The 15,188-nt window shown below is 43.3% G+C and overlaps 1 protein-coding gene across 4 annotated transcripts in view; it reads right to left on the minus strand.

Annotated features, from left to right (window-relative positions):
- The window catches only part of SLC35B3 (solute carrier family 35 member B3), a 35,854-nt gene extending 21,548 nt beyond the window's left edge, over window positions 1-14,306 (minus strand). For 2 of the 4 annotated variants that reach the window (XR_004644657.1, XM_034762289.1), the window contains exons 1-4: window positions 14,188-14,292; window positions 5,902-6,183; window positions 3,251-3,372; window positions 710-864 (exon numbers count right to left, since the gene is read on the minus strand). Coding sequence is in view for 3 of the 4 variants with exons in the window: in XM_034762289.1 (XP_034618180.1) it covers window positions 710-864; window positions 3,251-3,372; window positions 5,902-6,183; window positions 14,188-14,199 (571 nt within the window). In the remaining variant the exon portion in view is untranslated. Of the gene's footprint in view, window positions 1-709; window positions 865-3,250; window positions 3,373-5,901; window positions 6,184-14,187 lie in introns of all 4 variants that reach the window. The other 2 variants (XM_034762290.1, XM_034762291.1) reach the window with 2 other exon arrangements.
- Window positions 14,307-15,188: the final 882 nt, after the last annotated feature.

Raw genomic sequence — 15,188 nt, forward strand, 5'->3', positions numbered from 1 at the left:
GTGGGCCTGAATCTGTTGACTCAGGCTTGCTGGCACTTGCTATACAGATGTACCCTTACTAACTTTGAGTAGCAACAAATCTACAGATACAAGTGAGAATTTTTCATGATATATATTATGAGGATTATCAAAATATTGAAATATGTTATGTATTTTATTTACATGCTCAGAGTTATGAGCTTCAGTCAGATTCATCATCCAGAACCTCTTCTGGTATATCATAGCATGAAATACAATTTTAGAGTAAATCCTGTATTCTCTGAGGAACCCAAACCAGAGCTGGTTGGGATATTTTTTTTTTTTTTGTCAAAATTGTTGATTTGTTGAAACCAAAACTTTCTGCAGGAAAAGGTCTCTCTTGACAAATTTCCCATTTCAAAACATTTTTGAAATTTGTCAAAATATCCTATTTAGACATTTTCAACATGAGAAGTTCTGGTTTTTGAGTTCAAAATTACATTGTTTAGAAACTTAAGTTAATTTATAGTAAACTGTTTTGTTTAAAAAGGTCAATATTGAAATAAACCATTTTGATCCAAGCCATGTTTTATGGGCATTCCCTTCCCCCCCCAGCCCCCCCCGGACAGGAAAACTGTTTCCTGCCCAGCTCTACCCAAAACTTCCATTAAAGTCAATGGAATACAGGATTTGGCCCTTATGTGGTTATCTTCTAATAAGAAAAACATTTAATAGTAAGAACAGTGCATACCTTGTATAAAGACTCCTCCTATCATAACAGGAATCAGTTTACAGCACTTAAAGATGACTTGAGTAGGATAATTCAGATATCCTAAGGAGGTATTTGATAAACCCATAGTCCCTACAGTTAGAAAGGCTATTATCATGTAGGTTTTGCCTGGGATTCTGCAAAATATAAATGTATGAATCTTGGTATTATGAGCATATTGTATTTTTAATAGGTGAGACTTTCATAATGGGAGAAGCTAGAAGAAAGGATACACTAGAACTAGTTGAAAAATGGGTCAAACTCACTAAAAATTTCATCTCTTCAATGAAATTAACAATTACTATAAAAACAGTTGAAGTTTTTCATATTTTCAACTGGGTCTAATGAATATAGAAGACTAAAGCATTAGTGCCTTCTATTTAAGGATTACAAAGCATATCACAACTGTTAAAGGACTTAACACAGCCCGTCAGGAATTATCCCTATTTCACAGAAAAGAAAGTCACAAAGGGGTTAAGTGACTTATAAAAGAACACACCGGAAGCTGGGAACAATATTATGTCTCCTGAATCTGTTTGTTCTTTAACTACCTTTCTCTCATAACTGTGTAACAATTCTAGCAACCACCTCCATTTTTAGTTGCTTGTAACTTTTTGAAATCTCTCTGTTTGACTATGAATTTCTTTGTGAAGTTTAAACAAAAAGCTTTCCCATTTCTGTGTGTGTGCAGAAAATGGGGAAAAAATACATAGCCCGTTTCTAAAGTAATGCTGGTGCGTTTTTATAACTTTGGAGAAATGGATGAAGACAGAAAGTTGAGATTTGGTCTTGAAATACCCTAACTGAGAAATATTGAGAACTTTGAGTATTGGGGTGAATGCTGCTTTTGATGTGGCGTGTTATCACCTGCTGACAATTACACTTTGCACATGTACATTTGAAACCATTATAGCACTAAGTTTGAAGTGAGCACCTAAAGGCCATTGTGCACATACACATGCAGCTAACTTAGCTGCATACAAAAAATTCAGTAAAGGGGATCAGTGAATAAGGAATAGTCTTGCTGGAACCCGTGCCTTATTCACAATACATTCTGTACCACAGTTATACGGACATTCCACCAGTTTTTACCGGTGGTTACTTTTTTTGTCAAAGATATTATTCTCTTTAAAAATAAGCTTAACAAATTAACAGTTCTGTGTAACCTGATAAATCTGACTTCATTTTAGAAATACCTTTAATTTAGAATGTCAGCGTTGAAAATATAATGCATGTTTAACTGAAAAGTGTACCGTGAACAAAAATTTTATAGGATCTCAGCTGAGGATCACTATTGGTGGGAAGAACTGGGGAGGAAAATAACTCATGTTTAATTTTAAAAGTCAAAAAGCAGACTGTTCTGAGATGTTAGCGTGTGTGTGTGCGCGCGCGCGCCAAATTTGGAGACTCAGTTGAATCAGAAAATTGTGAAACAGATTTCAGTCCTGCTGTAAGTGCAAATTTCAACATAACTAACTATGGAGTCACTGTCAATGCTTCCATAAATCATGTTTCATAAATTATTGGAAATAATTTGTGTAATGTGAATCTGAAAACAATGAAATAAAACTGAAAAATACAATGAAAAAAATTAAAGTAAATGAAAGGGTCTGGCCTAAACAGCTGCATCTCCAACCAACCTCAAAGTTCCTAAGGTCCTGATCCCATAGAGACTTACGCATCTGCTTAGCTTTAAGCATTGTGTGTTCTCCCACTAACTTCAATAGGACTACTTATAGTTCTTAAAATTAAGCATGTGCATGTCCATACTTTTTTGCAGCATCAAGACCTAAATCTGAAACACTAGCCTTTTGCTTACATAGTACAGTACATACAATATAATACTAATGTACTTGTTCTGCAACCTCTGAAATAAATGTATAAGCACAATAACAAAGTATATTAACCTGTACACTCAAATATGTAGCATCATATCCTGATATTCATTAACATGGGAGTGTCAATTTAAAAGGTTCCTAACAAAGCATCAAGAATTAATGATACTTAAAACTTTTCAACTTGTGTGTGTGTATTTTTTTTTTTAAGTCAACCATTGGTGCCAGTGTTCCATTTCACTATTGCAACAGAAGTCAGGCATAATAAATAGGAACAAAGGACACGAGTATATGGTTGAAAACAAACAGTGATGTATATCTTCAATTGCAAATCCACTCATCAAATCATACTACATTTTATCTTATCACTATCCATACAAATCTACTCAATTATCTGTGAAATAACAGCAAATATTCATACACAAATTATGGAAGTCAGATTTATCAAATATCCGAGGGGTAGCCGTGTTAGTCTGAATCTGTAAAAAAAACCAACAGAGGGTCCTGTGGTACCTTTAAGACTAACAGAAGTATTGGGAGCATAAGACACATCTTGCATCTGAAGAAGTGAGGTTCTTACCCACGAAAGCTTATGCTCCCAGATTTATCAAACTGATTGCCTCATCAAAACTTTTTAACTTAGCATAACTTAAATGTGTTAAAGGATACATCATTTAAAAATACATACCGTCTCCTTTTATCCTGAATAAGCTGCAGTTCTATTAGTCCAAAAATGGAATAAAACCCAAATTGCACTAAAGTAAGGTACCAACCAAAGGGCTTAAAACCCTCCACTGAAAATATCAGTTCCTATAAAAACAAAAAACAGACACATACCAACTGTTAAATAAAACTTAATTAGGATACCTATTTTCTCAATGTGAATATGCAATTATCATGCTTTTAAGTTACAAAGCAATAAGTAGAGAGGACATGCAGTATACATAGCTTCCAACTATTGGAGAGGCAGCATTTAAAGACTGAAAAAAGAGGGCCACATTTATTGCTGTCGTAATTCCACTGAATTAAAGTGATTCATCAGTGATTGGCATTTGGCCCATAAACATTCATCTTAAATTAGAGAGGGCTTCATGGCTGCTTTTAACTTGGTTTTCAATTCATTTTACTCAGTATTTGACGGTTTCTAGACAGCACTCTCAAATGACTCATAAAAGATTAAGTACAAATTGTTAACATTAACTTAGTAAATTTCTCTTTTAAATGGTAATTCTAATTTCTTAGGAATCTACAGACATTTAAAACAAGAGAGTAATATGTTATGGAAAAACAGACACACTGTCTAAAGAATTATGCAGATGTATCCATTTTAGCCAGAGCTAGCAGCAAGACTGATAGTTAAGACTGATACCTTCCATTATAAGACCCTGTTTTCAATTACTAATAACTTTGCCAAATTTAACTATTTGGGCTGCAACTTTCCATGTCAGGTGTTGCCTCAGACTGTTTTTAAGTTTCAGCAAAAGTTTTCCTATCATGTCTGAGAACAAGGTTGGGAAAAATGTTTTGCCAATGTTTAAAAAAACCCAAAACTACTATTTTGGTGAGAAGCTCTAGCACCTCCACACTTTGGAGCAGGAATTAAAAATATGTAGTCAGAGTTTAAGGCCAGGAGGGACCACCAGATCATCAGTCTGACCTAGAGTATATCACAGGCCACCTACACCATCCCCAGCACCCGCATACTAAATACAACAACTGAAATGAGACCAAAGTATTACAGCCTATAGAACACTAGACTATTATGTGCCACAGGCAGAAAACAGGAGGGACAAGGGAGCACAAATACCTGAGCCCCCCATAATGGCAGGGAAATGAAGATAGATATAAGAGAGAATCCTGGCAAGTAACCCAAACCCCCACACTGCAGGGGACGGCAAGAGACCCCTAAGGTCACTGCCAATCTGACCTGGGGAAAAATTCCTTCCCAACCCCACATATGGCAACCAGTTAGACCAGGGGTCCCCGCCATGGCGTCTGCAGGGGCATCTAAGTGCGCCCGCGTACTGGCTGGTGGACGAGCATCCGCCGAGATGCCGCCTCTGGATGACGCTGCTTGTTGGCAGCGTTTTGGCGACGACGCCTATTGATGTTGCCGCTTGTCGGCGGCATTTTGGGGGATGCTCGTCTGCCGCCATGGTCCTCCGTGGCTCGTCTGGCGCCTGCCAAACGAAAAAGGTTGGGGACCACTGATTTAGACCCTGAGCATATGAACAAGAACCAGCCAGGCAAGCACCTAAGGCCAGGTCTACACTAACCCCTTAATTCGAACTAAGGTACGCAACTTCAGCTACGTGAATAACGTAGCTGAAGTTCGAAGTACCTTAGTTCGAACTTACCTCGGTCCACACGTGGCAGGCAGGCTCCCCCATCGACTCCGCGGTACTCCTCTCGTCTAGCTGGAGTACCGCAGTCGACGGCAGGCACTTCCGGGTTCGACTTATCGCGTCCAGACAAGACGTGATAAGTCGAACCCAGAAGTTCGATCACTCGCCGCCGAACTACCGGGTAAGTGTAGACCTACCCTAAGAGAGAATGGTTGATGTCACCTCAGAGCCCAGTTTCAGCTTGCCCAATGTCCTATCTCCAGCTGTGGCCATTCCTGATGCTTCAGAGGAAGGAGATTTAACAAACAAAAAATAACCCTCCTCCCTGGTGTCAGGTTGGCAGATGGAGGACAGGAGCAGAAAAGTATGTAACCACTAGAGAACATTCATCTACAGAAGCTGGAAGAAAACCCAGGATACAGGAGTCATAAAATTTCTCTGCTGTCTAGAAAACAGCTGTGAACCCACTGCCACAGCATGCATCTCATCCCCCTCTAGTGAATGTGCAGAAAGGATAACAGTCTACTAATAGTTAGCTGAAGTGGCAGAAGTCCATACTGTAGACCTAAAGGTTTCAACCCTGATGATGACCCATGTGGAGGTCATTATGGTCCCATACAATGTAACTTTTGTTTTTTCAATTTGTTTTTGTAAAAACTTAAAAAAAAAAAAATCGCATAAAAATGTTAACATTAAAGATGCAAAGTCATGCACTCAAAAGATAAGGAAAGAAAAGAATTAAGGTAGTACAAGCATCCTTAATTAGGTCCTCTTCTGTAGCTGCATTATGATATAGTTTTTAATTATATGGTCATGTACTATTTTTTCCCTAACTTCAGTGTTTGACATTGTGTGATCTTAATGTTCTTTTAATGTAGTTTTTTTAAAATTTATAGATTAGGACGATTTTTAGACCAATCAAGCTACACATTGTCCAATACTGTTCAACAAAATAAACAGAGGTACTAGCATAAAATGCAAATACAGAATTTACCTGTAAATATCCATAGATTAGATAAAACATAAAAACTCCAGAAACACAAATAAAAAACTGAGTGGGTTTGTTAAATTTGCTGAGATTCATGCCGAGAACGATTATGTCATCTACTGATTTGATATGAGGTGACATGGCTTGCGATTTGGAAGGTACGCTGATCGAAATATATTTCCTTGAGGAGTTGAATTTCAGATCCATGTTTCCTAGTTCGCTGCATTCGGTGTCAATGGAATCTTCTCCTTTTTCTTCCTCTCTCTTTTTGTGTCCTTTGTTTGGAAGCTGAAAGAAACCGTAAAAGTGAGAGAGGCCACATGAGTATGGAATTCCAAACTTAAAACAGTGTACAAATAGGAAACTTAATAAAATTGCTTCACACAAAAAATTGCACATGGAAATATTTTCCAACTCAACTTCAATACTTATTGGGAATTCCTAAAAATCACAACAGTGCAGTACATGTATCTTCCCTACGATACTACTTCCTGCATAACAGATGTAATGCAAGAGGTCAAATCAGTGATAACATTATGGCACTAGTGCTAAGAATTAGTGCATGAGTACTTTATAAGGAGGCAAATGCTGTTGGCATACCCCTGACCAATGTAGCTATGCTGATATAGCTGTGTCTACCCTCGGGATTATGTTGACGGAAGAATGCTTCTCTTGACCTAGCTACTGTCATTTGGGGAGGTGGTGTTTCTGCACTGACAAAAAAAAACCTTCTGTCAGTGTAGGTTGTGTGTACACTATGGGGCTATGTTAGTATAGCCTCCGTAGTTCAGACATACACAGATATGGAAAACCTGATCTGGACAAATATTAAGTCTGACTTTTTATTAGTATATCTTACTTCTTTTCTGAAACATAAAAAAGTTTCTCACTCTATGCATCCGAAGAAGTGAGGTTTTAACTCACGAAAGCTTATGCCCAAATAAATCTGTTAGTCTTTAAGGTGCCACCAGACTCCTTGTTGTTTTTGTAGATACAGACTAACACGGCTACCCCCTGATACATAAAAAAGTTTAAGACCCTTTAAAATCCTTCAAAAATAGTTTGCTTAAAGTGGGGATTGATCCTTCTATTGCCTACAAAAAGCAATGGTGCACAAACCTGTCACATCAGTGTCACATTGCTATGGTTAAGCATTCAGCACAGGGCCAAACCCAGCCCTCTTATACCAATGTTCACAGGCATGAAAACAGAATATGTTGTCATGGGATGATCCCATTACTGCTATGACACTGAAAGTACTGGTGCAGAGGTACTATGATTATGGCCAAACTACTTTATTTGCATGGCAAGGTGCACCACAGTCAATACATCTATTCCTATATGCAGAGCCTAACTGGGAAACTGGAACGAATCTTCCCCTCTACCCTTTGTTTCCAACTCTCACTTTTGCTTGAGATTACCTGTTGGATGCTCAGGAAAAAGGGTGTGCAGACTAGGAAAAAAATCTTAGTGACTGTCCAGGAACACCAAGGTCTCAAATCTGATCACATGACAAGAATATGATGGTCCCAAAGTTTTATAACCACTATCAGTCACAAGCATTCATCTCCAATTGTAGGATGAGGCATAACTGGATGAATACAGCTAAAGAGAAGGAATTTAGCAGAGTATGGGAGTGGGCAGGCAAATCATCCATTTTTTCACTTCAGTGAAGTATGTGATAACTGATGTTTGAGGCTAATTTTGCATTTTTCAGCCTCAGGCAAACTCCATTGGTCAACTGCTGCTCCCAGTCAATTGCTGCACTTTTTAAGGGCAGGTCACAGCTAGTTCAGCCCGCAGTCAGTAATTAAATTTTTATTTATCTAGACTGGTGTTTTGGTTATTCCAGCCCAACGGTATTTTTTCTCACCGGAGTATCTACCAAAAGCCATCATCCCAATGCTCCTTTATGGCAATCATTTATCCTGCTAAAGGAAACTGAATGAGACTCCCTCCAGGAGTCAGTCAGTGCTGCTCATTTAACAACATAGACCAATAATTAAAGCGTTATGAGAGCTACTATCTTCACCAGAAGAGAAATAGCATGCTAGATTGTAGTACTCAGTCTAAACTTCAGGCCCAGACAGCAATTTAGTGTGAAGGCATTTATAAACTAATATGCACTGCCACTGTCTTAGTTGGTGTCTTTTTGTCAATCTCTTTTCCTCCTATTGCAGATCTCTCTTGCTTTTCCCCCCTTCAACACCAGTACAGTATAAGATGCCTTGTGGATCAGGGGGAAGCCTTTCTGCAGTAAGGAGCAGCAGCCATTAGCTAAAAGTAGGGAGTCATGTTCCATCTAAACGACGCCAAAACAATATAATATAATAGGTTGTTAAGAAAGCATTCTAGCCCTAAGGAAGCATATAGCACAAACAGTGACCAGATAAACAGACAGACATTAAGATGTTTAAAGGAAAACTTTTCAAGATAACATACTGTCTGGCAGAACCACTTAGCAGTTGCAGTTGGGAAATCTATACTTCCCTTTTGTTTGACCTTTAATTGGTTCTGTCCTTTGTTAGTTGCGTAACTGATTTAGCAAAATTTAAATTGACTCTAGTATGTAAAAGGTAGTGTGCTAAGACTGGCGAAGAAAATTATTTCGTAATACTTTAGTTTAAAGGATTGGTTAAGGTATACATAAGCAGAACTTAAGTTTGACTATATAAACTGGGCTCCAAGAAGAAATTCTTTGGAACCTAATTCTGGGACACAGCCCAAGATCAAAGCTGCCAAAACTCAATACCCTGCATGATCATTCTGTGCAGAAGTTGGAGCCACAGACTATCCAATTCTGACTGACCATCGGGAAGAGATCACTAGCTTTATCAGGAGTGGTGAGCACTGTATACTTGGCGTGTGTGTTCTGTTCATCAACTGCTAATAAATTCAAGTTAAGGATTTACTGTGTAAAGGCTCTGTTGTTGGGAAAAGGTCCGGCCAACCTGAAGAGGGTTACACTGAGCCCACAGAAGGGTAGGGGTGGATGCCCTAGAATGTGCGGGTAACAATGTGAGATATCTCAACTTTAGTCTGGTTTATGATACTGTCTCATAAGATCTTATAAACAAACTAGGGAAATATAGCCTAGATGAACCTACTATAATGTGGGTACACAAACGCTTGGAAAATTGTACTCAGAGTAGTTATCAATGGTTCAGTCAAGCTGGAAGGGCATATTGAGTGGGATCAGTCCTCTGGTTCTCTGCAATATCTTCACAAATGATTTGGATAATGGCAGAGTGCACACGTATAAAATTTGCAGATGATACCAAGTGGGGAGGGGATGCAAGCACTGTGGAGGACAGGATTAGAATCCAAAATGATCTTGACAAACTTGAGAAATGGTCTGAAATATATAGGATGAAATTCAATAAGGACAAATGCAAAATACTACACTTAAGAAGAAATACTCATTTACAAAATGGGAAATGATTGCCTAGGAAAAGGGTCTTGGAGGTTAAAGTGGATCACAAACTAAATGAGTCACCAATGTAATACCATTGCGCGCGCGCGCGCACGCACACACACACACAAAATAAAGCGCAAACATTATTCGGGGATGCATTAGTAGGAGTTTTGTAAGCAAGACACAAGAAGTAATTCTTCTACTCTACTCAGCATTGATAAGGCCTCAACTGGAGTACTGGGTCCAGTTCTGGGCACCACACTTTAGGAAAGATGTGGATGAATTGGAGGAAGTCAAGAGGAGAGCAACAAAAATTATTCAAAGTCAAGAAAACATGATCTACAAGAAAATATTGAAAAATTGGGTTTGCTTAGTCTGGGGATGAGAATACTGAGGTGGGAGGAAACAGTCTTCAAGTATGTACAAAGTTATTATAAAGAGGAGGGTAACAATTGTTCTTATCCACAGAAGACAGGAAAAGAAGTAATGGGCTTAAATTGAAAAAAGGAAGATTTAGGTTAGATATTAGGAAAAACTTGATAACTATAAGGGTAGTTAAGCACTGGAACAAATTACCTAGAGCAGGGGTTCTCAAACTGTGGGTTGGGACCCCAAAGTGGGTCACGACCCTGTTTTAATGGGGTCGCCAGGGCTGGTGTTAGACTTGCTGGAGCCCGGGGCCAAAGCCTGAGCCCTACCACCTGGGGCCGAAGCCAAGCCAAGGGCTTCGGCCCTGGGCTGCGGGGCTCAGGCTTTGGTTTCAGCTTCAGCCCTGGGCGGTGGGGCTCAGATTGCAGGCCCCGTGTCTAGGGCTGAAGCCCTGGGCTTCGGCTTTATCCCCCCAGCCCCTGCATGGGGTGGTGAGGCTTGGGCTTCGGCCCCCTCCACCCAGGGTGGCAATGCTCAGGCGGGCTGAGGCTTTAGTCCCGCCTCCTGGGGTTGTGTAGTAATTTTTGTTGTCAGAAGGGAGTTGCAATGCAATGAAGTTTGAGAACTGCTGACCTAGAGGTTGTGGAATCTCTGTCACTTGAGGTTTTTAAGAACAGGTTAGATAACCACCTGTTAGGGATGGTTTAGATAATAATTAGTTCTGCCTCAGTGTAGGAACTGGACTAGATGACCTATTCAGATCTCTTCCAGTCCTACATTTCTATGGATTCAATATGTGTACATAGCCCTTTCCCAGCAAGAGCTGACAAACTAATCCCACCTGGTTTCACTCCCCGCCACAAACTGGACCACAGAAGATGTGATATGTCCAGACAGAGCCAGGATACTAGACTAGTTCAAGGAATCCAATTTATGTCTCTTTTCCCTAAGTCTCTCAGCAAGCAGTGGAGGACTGCATATATGTCTAGTTTTGTACAGAAAGATTCCTTTCTGGCCCAATCCAAACAGAGCCACGACTAATCACACTTACTGCTACTATTCAGGCATGTGCCGCAATATGTTAAAGAGGACCAGAACAAGCATGGTTTTGCCTTAGGAGAATTTCAGAAGTGCCGGAGGAACCATAAGAAAGATGATTTTCTGCAAATCTCTTGCTAGCTTTAAAGTTTATAACAATACAGAAACTACATCCTTTACCACTGCTTTAGATATTAACAGCAATTACACTAGCAGAGAAACAGAACCCTGAAATTAGGTCACAAAAAGTAAATAGAAGAGGAGCTGATTTTAAAATATTTTATTTTCTAATAATTTAAGGCAGTATTCTGTTACTGAGTTTGGATTTAAAGATTAATACTATTTTAAAATAGTATTAATCAACCATAATGTTAGTACCTGGATAGAACACACTTTCATGAAGGATACCAGAGTTACAGTGAGAAAGTGTTTGTTCTGCTCACATACAGTATTAGTTAAAAGAAGACTGTGTAAAACTCCCTTTTCTGTGTTGTTTGTTTGAGAACATGTTTTCATAAAGGAATATTCTACAGTGCCTAACATTAAGCAGAGAAACAGTAAATGCAGTAAATATTTGAAACATTCTCCACCAAATACTATTATTATAGACAACGGGACTCTTCTGAAATATATTTCTCTGAAAGCATGCATAGCAACTGTTTTTCAAAGCAAATTAACAGAGGTGTCATTCTTCATCTTCTACTCAAAATACTCAAAGTAATTGATCGACCTTATGAACTGCAATTTTACAAATGCCACTTACAAGCTTAAGAGGTGCTTACTCCTGGGGGAAATCTGCACCCCTGCGTGCACACAGGATTCATGTCCCCTGCAGAATTCTTTGCTTCTTTACAGAAAAATGACTTCTGATGGGGAAGCAAAGGAAAGCCGCAAGAACGGTCATGCACCCCTCCTCAGCAGCACGGGCATGTTGTTTTGGGTGCCCAGCACAGCCAACGGAGAGGTAAATCATTCCATGGGAGTGGGAGGGGGAGGGCAGGCGCCAGGCTGTGGATGCCACGGCCAATGGTTTTTACCCTGTGCTAGGCTCAGCTGCTAGCCCCAACTGGGCAGGGAAGGATGGGACTTCCTCTTCCCCTGCAAAGAGTGGTTGGGGCCAGGAGAAACCTCTCCCTGCTGCAGGAAGCTCTGTTCCCCACCCCCATTGCTCCTCAGCTGTGGAGGGAAGGATCACTGTACAGGGAGCTGCTCCCCCATCTGCCCAATCCCTGGGCATCCGGACTCCCACCCTATCAAGTCTCACCCCCTGCCAAGCCCTTCCCCCTGCATCCCAACCCTCACCCCAGCCCACCCCTTTACCCCACTGAGCCTCAACAAGCTGCATGCAGATCCTCACACCCAGACCCTCCTTACTGAGCCCAAACCACCTTCACTTGGACCCCCTCACAGAGTCCCATTCCCCCTGCACCTGGAACCCCCAACAAGCCCCTGACCATCCAGACCCCCCCCCCCCCCCCCAGCCACCCCCCCCCAGACAGTCCACACAGAACCCTCTCATCCATACCTGGATTTCCACACCCCAGCCCCTCCACACTTAGATCCTACCAGGCTGAGCCTACTTGCCCCACACCTGGATCAGGGACCAGGGCTAGGCATGCCTGCGAGACTCTGTCCCTCTCGCTCACTATCTTGGTGCACCCAGCACAGAGGGGCAGGACTGGCCCTTGGGCTGTGTCAGGGTCTGGTGCAGCCTCACCGTTGAGTCCGTGTCCTCAGGGTGGAAGGCGGGGGTCTGTAAGGTGGTCTCCTACCTCTGTGGGGGCCTGTGCCATTGCCATGCTGGAGTCTCCACATTTATTGTAAAATAAAATACGCAGAATTTTAAAATATTGTGTGCAGAATTTTAATTTTTTTGGCACAGAATTCTCTCAAGAGTAAAAGCTTTCCCAAACCACATGTTCAACATTCCATTGTTTGACTCTTCATTTTATTTAAAATGACTGAAATGCTTCCTCTTGCAAAAATGGTTTGCTAAAATAAAATATCCTCAAGCAAGTTTTTGCCAGGAGCAAAGCTGAGCTAAACCTAAAAATAAGAGAGACTTTAAACTAATCTCCAGTGCATAATTAATATTAGCAACTGTTAATCACATGTCTGGAGCACCTATTGAAAATAAAAATCAAACCAGAAATGATGTTTTTTCCCCTCTATCTATGCAGGCAGGAGGGCAGAAGATATTTTTTATCTTCTCTGTGTCTTGGTGGACTGGAGGGGGGGGGGGCAGCATCCCATTTTTGAAAGTGTCTATCTTAAAGGGACAGTAGAGACACAAGTTGGGTGAGGTAATCTCTCTTATTGGACCATCTTCTGTTTACTCTTGTGGTCCCTTCTGACCCTATGATTCTGTTGGTGAGAGAGAGAAGCTTTTAAGACACTTAAGAGCTCTTCTTTAGCTCTGTGGCTCAAAAGCTTGTCTCTCTCGCCAACAGAAGTTGGTCCAACAAAAGACATACCTCACCCACCTTGTCTCTCTAAAATCCTGTGACCGACATGGCTACAACACCGCTGCATTAAAAGGACACGATCAGCTTTAGGCTATGTCTACACCACCACTTATGCCACTCATGTGCGTGAATACAACATCCCCTTGAGCAACATAAATTACACCAGCACAAGTGCTAGTGTGCACAGCGCTCTGTCGGCAGGTGAGCCATACCCACCGACATAGCTACTGCTGCTCATTGGGGGTGGATTAATGATGTCAATGGGAGAGCACTCTTCCACTGGCATAGAGCAGCTACAGGAGAGATCTTACAGTGGTCCAGCTGCATAGGTCCAGCTGTAAGGTCTCTAGTGTAGACACAGCCGAAGTGAATTACAGAAAAACACTGGGAAGCAGATTCAGGTAATATACCTGCCCCCCCCCTTCCCCTCCTGTCTGTGTATGTTTTAAGTCACAGCTTCCTCATTCTTCAAAATGTTTTTTCTCTCCCTTGCTGTTATGTGACAGATGTACACAGAGCAGAAGAAACTGCCTGACTTTATAGGGGAAACACTGAAACTCATATGCAAAGTGGAGTCAAATCCAGAAAGTACCCGAGGAAACAAAAACACGTATTGCCTCCAATTTCTTTTAGTGCCAGTACTGGGGGGGAGACAAGAAAGGAAGGCGGCACTTGTGGCACACGACTAGATGAAGCCTTTACAGAAGCGGTGCAATGCCTGGACCGAGAGGCCCCCGCCCCGGCAGGAAGCTCCGCAATTCGCCGGACACCAGCAGCGCCACCTCGGTGGGGTGGGAGGTGTCACCTGGGAACGCTGCTGCGGGGGCCCGGCGCGGGGAGGCCCAAGGCCACCGGACCGGCCGCGTCTCACTGCGCTCGGGCTCGTCCCGCTCAGCCCAGCCCCCGGCGCTCCGGGGGGCAACGGCCCAACGGACCCCCCGCCCCCAGCGGGGCCGCGCCCGCGCCCGCGCCCGCGTCCGCGTCCCTTCCCCCGCCGCGTCTCACCGCTCCGCTCATGGCCCCGGCTCCGGCCCACGCCGCCTTCCGGGAAGCGGCCCGGCCCCGCCCACGCCCCGGGGGGAGCGGACCAATACCTGCTCGCGCCCCGTGCGGGGGGGGGGGGGGGGGGGGGGGGCGCGGCGACTGCTCGCCTCTTCCTCCGCCTGCCGCCGCTCTCCCCTCGGCGCCGAAAATGGCGGGGGCTGGTATCTGTGTGCGAGCGCCGAGCGCATCGAGCCAATGGGCCCCGTGTCCTTGTCCCCGCCCCAGCCGGCGCAGCCAAGAGCCTCCAGCGAGCGTAGGAGGGGAGCCCCCGCCCGCACGCGGGGGAGTCGGGGGACCCTCCAGCAGAGGAGACCCACGCACAGGGGCGCTCCCATAGAGGAAACCCGCTCCATGAGCGGAGATCCCCGTGTAGGAAACCCCCCGGAACAGGAGCCCACCGCACACATACAGGGGACCCCATCTAGGAACCCCTCCAGGAGAGGAGACCCCTCACCCCATATAGGGACACCCCACCCAAGAGAGGAGGCCCCACCCGGGGCACCCTGTATAAGAACACCCCCTAGAAGAGGAGACCCTTACACCTGGGGGGAACCCCAGATAGGAACCCCCTGGAGAGGTGACCCCACAAATGGGGGAACCCCATATAGGAACACTATCCAGTTGAGGAGACCCCCTCCCACACACCCGGGGGTGGGGGGTGCCCTTGCACTGTACTTGGACACAGCCTGGTGGCTGGCTGCTCTCCACAGTGTTAACTGTGCATAGAGTGACCAGACAGCAAGTGTGAAAAATTGGGATGGGGTGGGGGGTAATAGGCACCTATGGTCCCAAATATCAGGATTGTCCCTATCAAATCGGGACATCTGGTCACCCTATCTGTGCAGGACCCTCAGACCCTTGCTCCACATGCAGGCAAGGCTCCCCCCAGTTTTCGACTAGGGAGGCAAGGGGTGTTTCACTTGTTTTTGTTTTTCAACTGAGATCCACCTCCTTGTATAATC

This window comes from Trachemys scripta, chromosome 2, assembly GCF_013100865.1.
Source record: "Trachemys scripta elegans isolate TJP31775 chromosome 2, CAS_Tse_1.0, whole genome shotgun sequence".
In the NCBI taxonomy this organism is placed as follows: domain Eukaryota; kingdom Metazoa; phylum Chordata; order Testudines; family Emydidae; genus Trachemys; species Trachemys scripta.